Source organism: Leuciscus leuciscus, assembly GCF_965113295.1.
Source record: "Leuciscus leuciscus genome assembly, chromosome: 10".
NCBI lineage: Eukaryota > Metazoa > Chordata > Actinopteri > Cypriniformes > Leuciscidae > Leuciscus > Leuciscus leuciscus.
In genome coordinates this window covers 28300322-28313960 of record NC_138734.1, presented here as the reverse complement: position 1 = coordinate 28313960, position 13639 = coordinate 28300322, and the positions used below count along the sequence as shown (strand labels likewise).

Sequence of the window (13639 nt, the reverse complement as noted above, 5' to 3'; positions counted from 1 at the left end):
ATAACCTATAAGCAAAATTAAGTACAGTAGCATGTCCAGATTAATTTGACTGGGGCCATGCGGTGCGCAGATTCATTCAATAATATTAACAATAAAATCTGTTAGTATTTATTTGGGGAATTTGGACCCCAAATAAACCCCTTTGGACCCCTTTTACAAGGGATTTTTTAGAAGTATATACTTAAAGGAATTGCCTATAGTTTAAATCAAATAAATCTGTTGGCAAATAAATCTGTACATTTCAAAATAGACTGAAATGTAAGCAGTAATAATAATAATAGCCGAATAATAATAATAATAATAATAATAAAATCTGTTAGTATTTATTTTGGGAATTTGGAAATTATTTTTGTCTTTTATAACCAATAAATTTAATTACATTTTAAGTAAATGATTAAAGGAAATACCTATAGTTTAAATCAGTTAAATCAGTAGGTAAATAAAGTACTTAATATTTTCCACTTTCAAAATAGCAAGAATAATAATAATCTAATAGATAATATATTTTTGGAAATATCTAATGTAAATTAAATACCTCAATAAGTTGAGTAAATAAAGTAAGAACTTGTGAATATTGGTAGTCTCCACTTATACTTAAATTGAAGTACTTGTAGGAAACTCAGAAGCGAAGACCAGGAGACTTGGTTGTATCTTCAGAAGGATTCTTTATTGAGAGCACGAGCTGTCATAGCTACAGTCATCAAGTCTGACTAAGGGAACTTTACATGGTATCTAATAGGCATTCAGTGGGCTGTCCTTAAAGGTGCTGACATTCTTTGAAAGTGTTGACCTTACACACAGCCTTAGAGATGACCACTAAATCTAATCATCTAAAGACAATAGAGGTAATTACCCCCAACTGAAGATAATGGTACCCCTCAAATTGTATAAACAACACATGGTCACAAGAACTAAAACCATGTAAACATTCACACATAGTTTGACTCTCAGTAGGAAGATCAAAGACTAACAAAACCCCTTCAATGGAAACTATATTGAATCTAATCAGTAAATTGATGCCATCATGTTCACCTTGAATGCCCAATACAGTGTAGTTCACCTTAGTTTTTCATGGGATGTTATGTAAGGAAGTAGGATCAGCAGATCTTAAACATATTCTTACATTTGTAATCCTACAACTCGACAACAGTCTACAATTTGTACTCAACTTGGGGTGGGGATTCATGTACTTTAATTTCAAGTGTGTGCTTATTTAGTTGTTTAGTCTCTTTAATCTATTTTTTGAAGTGTTTTGTAGTTCTGTAAAATACTACTGATGGTAGCAAATTATCTCAGACACGCTTGTCTATTTATGAGCGATACTGTATGATTCTTTATTTTCCTATGTCCTTATCCCGATTAACTGACTTTTCTCATTATAACCTAATTAATTTCCGGTTCTCATGGTTGTTGTGATATGTTTGTGGTGTCGTACGGAACCCTGGAGGTATGTTTCTGTTTGTGCTGTTTGATGTTAACTCAGTGTTCAGAGTCTTTTTCTGCGCCGTTTTATCCTCGGCATTATGTCTGTAAATATACAGAAGGGATAAAGGGATAAAGAAGCACATCAAGATGTTTTATCTTCTCCTGAAGATCTTTCAATGCAGCTGTAAAAAAAAAAAAAAAAAAAACTTTGCTTACATTGATAAGTACAGCATTTTGTTGTGTAAACGGATCCACAAAGTAGGGTTTACATGAAAGATGATACATTTACATAAATAAAATGAAATTTTCATTCATTATCAAAGGAATCCAGCAGCCATTAATAAAACATTAACAATATTATTCACGCTATTTGGTATCAGATAAACTCTATAGAGACCCTGAGGTCTGGATTATGGTGGTGAGAGACTTTTTTCAGATGAAGATCTTGATTTAGGTCCACATCCGGGGCTGATTCAGATCAAACCTCAAGGGATTTTTGGGGGCAGATGTTTAGTCCAGACATTGGACATGCTCAAGCTTCGGCCATAATAAAAATGTGCATACATTGCCCAGTTTGTGCACAGAGCCTAGTGTACAGTGAGAACATGAATAATTCACTTTGTTTGACAGCAGGATTGAAAATAGGGGGAATCATTGGAGACCATATGCAGGAGCGATACGCAGAGCAGCAACATGCATCTTGTGTTGTGTAGAAAGAAGAAGATTTGGGTAGAGATACCCAGCAGGGGAATACAATCTTAAAGGGGTGGTTCGGGATTTTTGACATCGGACCTCATTTTTAAGTCAGCCTGGTTGTTATTCATCAGTGGAGACATTTTTTTTTTTTTATTATCCAGTCCTTATATTTGGATAGTTAGCCGATGCTAGGCTAGCGCGAGTCAATGGTATATGTTAGCCAGCCATTAAAAACCGTTTTACCCACTCCACAGTGCACCAAACGCAAATCAATTACAACACTAGACTATCGATGTATATGTCCGTTGAGAGAATAATGTTAGAAATCAAACTTACCTTTCATCACATTGCATTAGTTATAATTTGTTCCCTGTAATCATAAGCCTTGTCTACAGCAGCAGCGGAGTGATATTGATTACCTAGGCAACCGAGTGAGCCGGTACACACATGACGCAAGTGTATTTACCTGCCGCTGGTACACTGATTACAGTGCGCTTCTGTTCTGTGTTTACTTTTTGCCGCATTACTAACCGGAGCAAAGTAAAATTCCGCAGCTGCTGAGAAACTAGTTCCTTTGGGATCATTGAGATGAAAGGTAAGTTTGATTTCTAACATTATTCTCTCAACGGACATTTGCATCGATAGTCTAGTGTTATAATTGATTTGCGTTTGGTGCACTGTGGAGTGGGTAAAACGGTTTTTAATGGCTGGCTAACATATACCATTGACTCGCGCTAGCCTAGCATCGGCTAACTATCCAAATATAAGGACTGGATAATTTTGAAAAAAAAATGTCTCCACTGATGAATAACAACCAGGCTGACTTAAAAATGAGGTCCGATGTTAAAAATCCCGAACCACCCCTTTAAACCCCATAACCTCACTTAGCCTGCCAACAAAATCATGTATTTTTCCATACAACAGAACTTGCTTTGGAGAAATGTAACGCAAAATAACACATTCGCTTACACGTACACGCTTGGAAACACGCAGACGTCTCTGTTCTGAGTGTGTGTTGGTTGTAAAGGCTGTGATGGCCAGCTCTAGTCTATAGATAGTCTCTATCTTTAGCGGGGTATGATGTAATGGAGATGAAATATGTTTTCTGACACCACCAACTTTTAAGCATCATTTTAACAGTCAGAGCCTCTTCGAGCAGCAAACTATCACGATCTCCCTCACTTTCTCGACTCGTTCTGTCTTTGGAGACTTTTCAAATGAATGGAGTGTGTAATAGCTCTGGACGGCAATAAACTTGTTGGCAATGTCGTTTTCTGAATATATTGCAAACTGTAACAGATGCGCCTGTTAGAGATGGACACAAGTACCTGAGTAGCGACAGCAGCATTGATGATGGAAATGGACAGCAATAGTTTTTTTTAGCATACGAACATTTATTTTTCTACAGTGGTTTTGTCACTGGTTATGTAGGCATGTGGTACCTTGTAGATTGGTTTGAGTCAGCACTCGTGACAGGGGGCAGGACACGTTCTTGCTGGGGATGCATAATATATCAGTAATAAATTGATTATTGGCCGTTTTTTTCTCTCATTTCAGTAGGTAGATTTCCAGATTATTTTAGACTGGATTCTTTTATTTTAACTGACTCAATCAAAAGTGGCATGAAGTGTATAATAGTAATGGTTAGGAATATTATTTTAAGTTTTATAATGTCTGTATTTTTATCAAATCCAATTAATAGTTGAATTTTAAATAAAATAAATCGGTAAGTAAATTAAGTACATACATTTTCCACTATCCATATATAGACTATAGAATTTAATTATATTAAATTAAGTAATTTAATTATAAATAATTGAATGTTATATGTGATGATTGATATTAAAATATAAAAAAAAGTAATAATCAGCTAAAATTTTACATTTATTCATGCTCATTTTAAATTGATCATCTTTGCCATCAATTAACACTCATTTAAAGTTCATCTTTAAAGCACTAATATTAATGAATTTACGCAGTTAAATGTAATATGTAACAAATCTCAAAATTAATATTACTTTCCATATTGGGCATTTTTATAATGTGATGCCTAAATTCACTTGTAGCGTTTAAAATGTTCTTCGTTTTTGTTTGTTTGTTATTTTAAACTTTGCAATCACACTAAAAATGTCAGATTTCATGGAAATTGTAGGTATGTAATATCAGGTGTGATTTGTAACAACAAATATCACATATAATGCATTATAAATGTAAAATAAATAGCATTTCTGTAAAGTTCATCAGATGAGTGTGTCAGCGTTATGTGTGTTCTGGGCAGATGGCAGTGGTGTGATTTGAACATCCGCTGTGGTGACTGGGGTTCACCGCTGATGTGTCTCATTCTCCATCTGGAAGCGGTGCACATGCTCACAGACTCACAGAATGTGTGAGACCATTTCATCTGCTCGCACAAGCCCGACTGATCACAGACGGATTTGCCTCAACTTCCTCAGAAACTTTGAGTCTCACTCATGGTATCAGTGGAGGCTTTTTGGTTTTTGTTGCTGTTTTCTCAGAAAGTTGTTCCTTTCTATCTGTCTTTAATAGACTAAAGACTATTTAGCTGAGTTCTGCTGATATTAGCATCACATGCCAGGCTTGTTTATGTGTGCAGGCCTGTTGTTCTGCTAAATCTGTCTTTGAGCTGTTGCCAGTCACTGAGAAATGTCTACACAAAGTCATACTGCAGATGTTATTTTTAGCCATTATTGATGAAGACGTTCTTTTAATGAGAGAGTAAACGACTGGGGAAGAAAGCGGGAATGGTGTTGGCAAATGACCTGAAACACAATCAGACTTACCAGGCTTCCATAACATAAGCTAAGGATTATATACGGTTTTAAATGTGATATTCTATTGTTTGTGTCATCATTTATACAGTATGAGCAGTGAAAGCTACATTATTATGCATGTTGCTCTTAGTTAGTTCATGCATACGCACAAGGCACTGCATGCAGTGTGTTTAATCATCATTTTGTGTGTGTGCATGTAACGTTGACTGATTTTCAGATTAAAGCTGATTGCAGCAGTGAATTAAGCAACGTACTGCCTTCCTTGACGGGGCGGATCTAGAAAATGATTTACAGGGTGTCAAAGGAGTGGCGTGAAGACTATGAGGGGTGGCAACACCAAAGCAAGTGCTCATGTATAGTTTTTGTGGATTTATTGCCTGACATACACATTTGTGTTCATGAATATGTGAAACGGTTTTATTGCCACAGAGTAATCATCTATACTGTTTAAAAATAATAATAATATTTTTTTAATTTTAAAGTCAATATCCAGGGTACCAAATCAAGACACTGTATATCGAAAACATCAATATATCCCAAATGTCTCTAAGCTTGAATTTTTACACTGTTAAATATTTTAGTGTGAAATTGCAGTATATTTCAGGTTTCCACACATATTCCAAAGTAGAACTTCTCTTGTATCTAACTGCATTCTCTGAAATTTCTTGTTAAATTACTTTCTTGTAAAAGTACTTTACTGACAATTTTAGTCAAATTTTTACAATTGTACTGTAAAAAAAAAAAAAAAAAATAAAACAATTAATGTGAGTTTACAGTATTATAAAACACAACAATTACTGTAAACAAATTTGAGAAAAACAATGATTTTCTGTATGCATACTGTATGCACACTGTAACAGAATGAAATGATCAATCATTTGACATGTTTTTACATTTTACATTGCTTTAACACATCAAATAAGTTAAGCAATTTTTAACTTTTTATACAAGATTCATCTAATTTAAGTCAGTTGAATGTAATTTAAGTTGAAATGACTTTTAAAAAAAGTTGATTGTACTTAATTTTATTTTATTTTATTTTTTTAAACAGTGTACTATGAAAGTACCCATCATGCAATGCAGCATGATTAGATTATGCTGTAGAGTTTTTTTTTATATACTTGTTGGTTTTTATCTGCGGTGCTGAACTTATTTTTTGGTTCACTTTCAGAAGTTTGTGTTGGTTTATTCTGTAATGTTCAGAGTTTATCTTATTATTATTATTATTATTTGTTCAGTGTCACCATTGTTGTGTTTTGAAAAATTATGTTGCAAGATGATGTCACATCTTTCAAAGATGTATCTCAGCAGCTGCTTCACTATTGTGAAAGATTCATCTACAAACAGTTATGAATTTGAAATAAAATGTTGGTAAATCTTCATTCTGAAATAAAGCTAAAGGATAGTTTGACTTACTTAAAATCTGCCAATTAGCTTATTTTATATTCTAGCTTTGTCATCGTTTTAAATGTTTTCATTTGTCTCACTTCTGACTTGGCTAGATCACAAATTTGAATATGAATATACAAGGTCCAAGATCCCAAGCAAATGGAACACTAATCACCATTGTGATGACTTCAAAACAGTTACAGTGGTAAACTATATAGTGGCATGATTAAAAACAACTTTATCATGTGAATTCACAGCAAAACAAGAGCAGTAAATTTCTGTGATGTAGCATCATTTTGCGGTTGATTCACAGTAATTCGTAAGAAAATGACCCAAGCATGTATTAATTTCTGACTACCCTTTAATCCTGTATATTCCTGGCACTTTACCTTCAAACTATTTAAATTTTTTAAACAAGACTTTAAGTTGGCTTTAAGACAAGCCGGCATTACCTGGTTTCCATGATATTGATTTCATTGTATTTTTTTTGGGCAGATGGCAAAATGAAGTTGACTACACTGGGAGTATGCAAAGCGCAAGGACAATTATTAGAAAGACGTGTGTCATTCCAATTATTTTGCGGTATGCTTAAATTACAGCTCCACTGTTGAAAAGCGGTACAGGAAACATATTTTATACTGTGGTAATTCTAGGGTGGCGATGCTTTGTCTTAAGAGTGGCAAAAACTCCTTTAAATTACTTGTAGTTTTCTTCTCTATGTCTGTTTATTTTCTTTTGAAACAGGATGTTTGGGTGGGATATTTCAAACTTCTTTTCCTTTATAAAAAACAAAACAAAACAAAAAAACGTTTAAATCAAGTCACAGCCATGAAACATTTCCTAATTGTTTCCTAATTAATTGTTCATCTCTCTTTTCTTGCAGCATGCGCAAGTTCATGAATGAGTTTTTTGTTTTGTTTTCCTCTGTCACCTTTAGCTTGCTCACTATTCTAATATTGGGTAGAACATTTTTTAGGTAATATTTTAATCATTTGTTTGGCTTTAGTGCAATGTCAAATAAAAGCCAAACTCATTTAATATTGCAAACCGCATATTGTCTTTATAATATCATGTTTACTGTGTTGTCTCACACAGTATACTTGAAAATGCATTGCTGCCTTTTTTTTTAAATTGCACTAACATATAAATTCTTCTGCTTGAAACTCTAGTGGACTTTAAAGATTTTAGGATCATCTGTGTGTTAGTGGCACACTATAAAGCTTTCGTCTGTTTTTACATCGTCTGCCTGTCTTTTGATTTAACCTCCCACAGAGGCGGCACAACATAAAGCCCAGCTCTGTGTGTTCACACTGGAAAATGACAGTTTAGAAAATAATATGCTCATGAGTGTTAACGCAAGAAAGACTTAGACATGCAATTATGCTGCCAAACAAGACAAATTGAAGGAAATATTCAGTTAATACTGTATAGAGAGAGAGAGAGAGAGAGAGAGAGAGAGAGAGAGAGAGAGAGAGAGAGAGAGAGAGAGAGAAAACGAGGAACAGGATAACAAAGGAATGAGAAAGAGACTGAGTGAAAGCATGTCATAGGAGCGGTCGAGATTGAAATGAACTGCATAATAAAGTGGAACAATGACACAAGGTCAATCAGATTTTGGCCGTCAGAGATAAAGACGAGTGCACATGTGATCAAAAGAGAGCAGGAGTCAGTGGCACGGATGAAGCCAATAGCGGGTGCTCTAGCACTGTGACATCACAATGATGGGCAGGAGGGGATTCCTGTGGTGAATCCATAACTCTTTTACTCTGTGCTGATCACATGTCAGGCTTTCTTGCTTTATTTGTTTCTTTCTTGCTTGCCTGCAATTTGGTTGCTTGCTGAGGGGGGAGTTCACTAAGAGTACATGACACCAGCTGATAGTGCCATGTATTTGCATGAATGTAGTTGCATGTACGTGTAGGTGTAGGTATAGTGCCGTTTCAGTGCATTTTGCACTTTGTTGAACTGGACTGCATGGATTCACTCTTTTTATTATTAATTATAAGCCTGAACATGATGCAAGCCCCCAAGTGTGCATGAAAAACTGACTTGAACACAGGCAGCAGACCGTAGGCATTTGAAGCATTTATTGGTGTTTTGTGATGTTATCCTGCAGCACTGCTCTAGTCATGCTGCATAGGATTCAGTCAACCTGATCAAATGTTAATTTACACACACACACACACACACACACACACACACGCACTGACATCATGAGATGACACTCGCCGATGTGTGAACACACACCAAACTATGTCAGATAGTGTTGGTAGTTGATGCTTTGCTGTGGACTGTGAAGGCAATATTTGCTTGAAATCAATATCGCAGCAGTTCAACAGTCTCTCTCTCTCTCTCTCTCTCTCTCTCTCTCTCTCTCTCTCTCTCTCTCTCTCTCTCTCTCTCTCTCTCTCTCTCTCTCTCTCTCTCTCTCTCTCATCTGCTTCAGTTCTTACACTGTAACTCTGCCACTTATCACATATCAAATTTATTAGATCGTTAGAATTCTCTGTATATCTGATATCATCATTTAATCTGTAAGGTTGTGTGTTAAACTGCAAAGCCCACAGGTTTCCCTTTCCCACTCTAAATCTCTTTTAATTTTACACTATAATTCTGTCAGTTATCAAATATGTAAAGCCTGAATGGGTTTATTTTGCAATTATGATTTGGGTGAAAAAGTACATTATCCTTTTATCCAAATTACATGGCTGTTTACTGAATAAAAAATGATTGGACATTAAATATTGATTAGGAGTTTATTTTATTATAATGCGAGAAGAAAGAGTGTGGAGTGATTCAGGCGTATGAAACTAGCACAGCCATGTAGGAAATTAGATGCCTGGGCCAATGTTCAATTAGCCTGAAGAGTTTAGTGTCACAATACAAAATACCACAGAACTGACCAATCAGAATCAAGTATTCCACAGAGCCCTGCATTAAGATTGTGTGTATTTGATCTGATCATTTTGCCTTATTTAATTATGTTGTAATAATTATATAGCCCACAGGTTTAAATTCTTTCCTTCTTTTTATTCAATAATTATGTAAGGAATAATTGACGACAGGCCGTTGAATTATTAGAAAAATAATGCACACCCGAGGTGGTAATGCGGTCACGACGCGAAGCGGAGTGGCCGTTACACCTCGGGTGTGCATTATTTTTCTAATAATTCAACGGCCTGAAGTCAATTATTCCGCTTATACTACAGTTACCACACCTCGAAACATTGTTCAGATTATGTATTTCAAGACGTTTGTAAAGTTTTTGTCATTAAAACGCTCTTGTATGTAGGACTAATTTCTTACGCATCTAATCCCATGCCTCCGTTGCTAATTCCAAAACGTCATTTCAGAGTTAGTAACGGAGGTTTGAGCCGCTGATAGCAGACTAATGCTGGGGTCACATGACTAGCTGACACATTCTCTGACTGTTTTCATCGACTGCAGCAGATTTTAAACACCGACTTTGAACAGAGACTGAACGCGCTGAACACGCGTTTGGGCATGATCAGTCATAAGTATCAAATTACATTCATAACCGGCCTTAAAGTGTGTCCCCGGCTTTATGCAGTTATTAATGCAGTTATTAGAGAGAGATGTTGCAATAATGAGACAGAAAAGCATGTGCGTCATTATTATTTTTTATTTATTAAATCAATTCGTTTTAATTAATTCGTTCATTCTTTTTTTTTTTTCTATTATTGACAGATGACAGTAGACTAGCCAAATAAATGAAACACAAAGCCCTTTTAACAAGTAGGCCTATCAATAATTATTTATTTGTTAAATTATCTGCAAAAAAAAAAAAACGTGCTGCAGGACTATATCCATTTAGCCTATATTCAGTTTAATTTTCTATTGATTATACAGGACTATATACTTTATTTATTAAAATTAAACTGCATGTTTCCATTGATTGTGAAGCTAGACATTGAAAATTGCAGATCAAGCGCACGGGGCGAAATGCTTTTTCTTGTTATGAATTGTATCCTATTTTGCGTTATTACAGTTGACTACGCGAAGTGATATGGAACTGTAATGCGGTCAAGACCTGCCTGGAACTACTTTAGCCGTGCGTTTCCCTGAAAATAATGCACACCTTAGAACGTTCTTCAACCAATCAGATTCAAGCATTCAACGGCCCTGTAGTATAAATGTTTATATATAATAAAAGTTTGTGGTCAGTAATGTTTTTTTAAAGAAATTAATACTTTTATTCAGCAAGGACACATCCAATGGATCAAAAAGTGACAGTAAAGGCATTTGTAATGTTACAAGAAAACTTTCTATTTGAAGAATCCTGAAAAAAAAAGCATCACGGTTTTCACAAAAATATTAAGCAACACAACTGTTTTCAACATTGCTAATCATGTGAATTCTAATCAGCATAATAATCACATTCTAATCAGGATATTAGAATCATGTGATTGGAGTTTAATTTGATAGTAGTGAAGAGTGTAAGGAGAGACATGAATCTAGTGTATTAGTTACCTGGGTCAACAATATAGTCTATTATAAATTCCAGAATTGAATAAAGAATTCAAAAGAGCTGTTACAGATTATTTGAATTGTCTTGTGAGCTAAGCCGATATTTTGCATTATTTAATGATATTGTTGTAACCTGTTTTATTGTACATTCAGAAATGTGTTAACCCGGCATTATAGCCTACAGGTTTGATGCTTAAAATGCTTAAAGGGTTAGTTCACCCAAAAATTTAAATTCTGTCAGTGATTACTCACCCTCATGTTGTTCCACTTTCGTTCATCTTCGGAACACAAATTAAGATATTTTTGATGAAATCTGAGAGCTGTCTCACTCCTTCATAGGCTGCAAAGTAATTGATATCTGCCAGCCCAGAAAAGTTAGTAAAGACATCGTTAAAATAGTCCAAGTGACTACAGTGGCTCAACCTTAAGTTTATCAAGCGACGAGAATACTTTTTGTATTCCTCCACCTCTTCTCTTCCATGTCATTCTCCTAAGCTGTTGATGTAGTGTAACAGCGCAGCGCTTCTGGTTTGTACGTCAGAACGTAGGCTCACTATTGGCCAGCATCAGCGTCGGCCAATAGTGAGCCTACGTTCTGACGTACAACCCAGAAGCGCTGCGCTGTTACACTATGTGAACTCACTCAGAGGCCCACACAGAAGAAAATTAATAGTTGAATAAAGTCGTTATTTTAGTTTTTTTTTCGCACAAAAAGTATTCTCGTCGCTTGATAAACTTAAGGTTGAGCCACTGTAGTCATTTGGACTATTTTAACAATGTCTTTACTAACTTTTCTGGGATGGCAGATATCGATTACCTGGCAGCCTATGAAGGAGTGAGCCAACTCTCAGATTTCATCAAAAATATCTTAATTTGTGTTCCGAAGATGAACAAAAGTCTTACGGGGTTGGAACAACATGAGGGTGAGTGATTACTCACAGAATTTTCATTTTTGGGTGAACTAACCCTTTAATCACAGCACACATCTAACCCCCCCCCCCCTCTCTCTCTCTCTCTCTCACTCTCTCACTCTCTCTCTTGCATCTCCCCCTATCGCATCTCCCCTCCCCGCTTTCACTCTCTCTCTCCCTGTGCTTGTGTGTGTGTGTGTGCCAGAAGCTCCCTGTGTGTGTGTGTGTGTGCGTGTGTGCGCGCGCACGCACGCGTATGCGTGAGCGAGGCACTATGCAGTCGGAGCTCCACACACACAGAGCATGCCTGTGAGTGCGGGCTCGGGCAAACATGAGCCTTCCCAGCCCAGAGATCGTCCACAGCAGCAGCCTGAACTCCCGTCTGAGCCCCCCTCTGCCCTCCCCCTCTCTCTCCCTCTCTCGCTGCCTCTCTCTCTCCCTCTCCTCATCTACTCTCGCCCTGCGCAGCCTCTTCCCAGCACCAGCCGGGGGGACAGCTCCCGCTCTCCGCACGCCGGCCCCATGGAGGAACCGCAGGGCAACACACTGGTCGTCCGCATAGGCATCCCTGACCTGCAGCAAACGGTGAGTTCTGTCAGTGCTCCAAACTCTCTCTCGTTTTTTTTTTTTTGTTGCCTGTCCTGTTCTTTTTCAGCGTGCACATGATTGCTCTCTTTCTTTTTTACCTTTTCATCTTCCTCTTGTGCTTTTTGCTCTTGAATGTAACCCGTCTGCATTAGTGCGTCTGCAGCGGACTTTGAAAACTGGCCACTTTGAGAGAGAGAGAGAGAGAGAGAGAGAGAGGGAGAGAGAAGGTAGATACAGTGACTGGGTGGGTTATTGTAGCTTTACTGTAATTCACAGGGACTTTTTCCCCCCTGTCGCGAGGCTGTCAGACTTGTCAGTTCGGTTGCAGCGTATTGTACCTTGTCCCCAGGGCCCTCTCGGACGACATATGGTGCTGATGGATATGAGAGTGTGGTGTTGAAGTGCTGTTACTCACCTGTTTCTATTGGACAGATACAGGTGTTACAGTTGCAGGTGGCATTTTTAATTTAATACCTTTTTTCAGTATTGCACACGCTGCATCCAGGATTTAGAGGGGTGCATGAACTTTAATTGCGTTTAAGCATGGCTTTAATTTTTTTTTATTTTTTTTTTATCTTAGGTTAGTTGTGACATGTTAAGTGTGTTTAAACAATAATTTGCAGCAATCATTAATTTTCAGTGATAACTGGCAGTTTACTGGACATTACTGACATTACTGGACATCACTGTGTTGAGCTGAGAAGAATTATAGTAACATGCGACAGCTGTCCGTTAACATTCCCAACGCAATTATATGTACGTTAATTACACTACTGTGTAAAAGTTTGGGGTCTGTACAGTTTTTTTGTTTATGAAGTCTTTCAGAGGCTGCATTTATTTGATCAAAAATGCAGCCTCTATTATGAAATATTATTTCAATTTAAAATAATGGCTTTCTATTTGAATATATTTTAAAAATAAATAAATTCTTGTGATGGCAAAGCTGAATTTTCAGCATCATTACACCAATCTTCAGTGTCACATAATCCTTCGGAAATCATTATAATATGCTGATTTGCTATCATCAACATTGAAAAAGGTTGTGGTGCTCAATATTTGTGTTATTTTTTTATTACCATTTATGTCCTTTGATGGATAGGAAGTTCAAAAGAACAACATTTTTCAAAACGTATCTTTTGTGACATATCTTTTCTGTCACTTTTGCTCAAAACGTATTCTTTTCAAAACTTTTGACCGGTAGCGTACGTTACTTCTAAAAATCTGTATTTCGTCAGAATACACACCTTATTTTGAACGGACGTCAAAAGAACCATCTGTGGAGTTACTGCATCTACATTACTAGCAGGTGCTAACAGGGCCATGCTAAACCTTGACCCCTTGAAACTAAGC

The 13639-nt window shown here is 36.6% G+C and overlaps 1 protein-coding gene across 9 annotated transcripts in view; it reads left to right on the top strand.

Annotated features, from left to right (window-relative positions):
- shank3a (SH3 and multiple ankyrin repeat domains 3a) overlaps positions 1 to 13639 on the top strand; it is a gene marked incomplete at its 5' end in the record, with an annotated part of 375301 nt that overhangs the window by 134409 nt on the left and 227253 nt on the right. For 6 of the 9 annotated variants that reach the window (XM_082181745.1, XM_082181746.1, XM_082181742.1 and 3 more), the window contains one exon: positions 11910 to 12286. The exons of 2 other annotated variants lie outside the window; for them this stretch is intronic. In XM_082181745.1, the coding sequence (XP_082037871.1) occupies positions 12005 to 12286 (282 nt within the window). Of the gene's footprint in view, positions 1 to 11906; positions 12287 to 13639 lie in introns of all 9 variants that reach the window. One more of the 9 variants, XM_082181748.1, reaches the window with a different exon arrangement.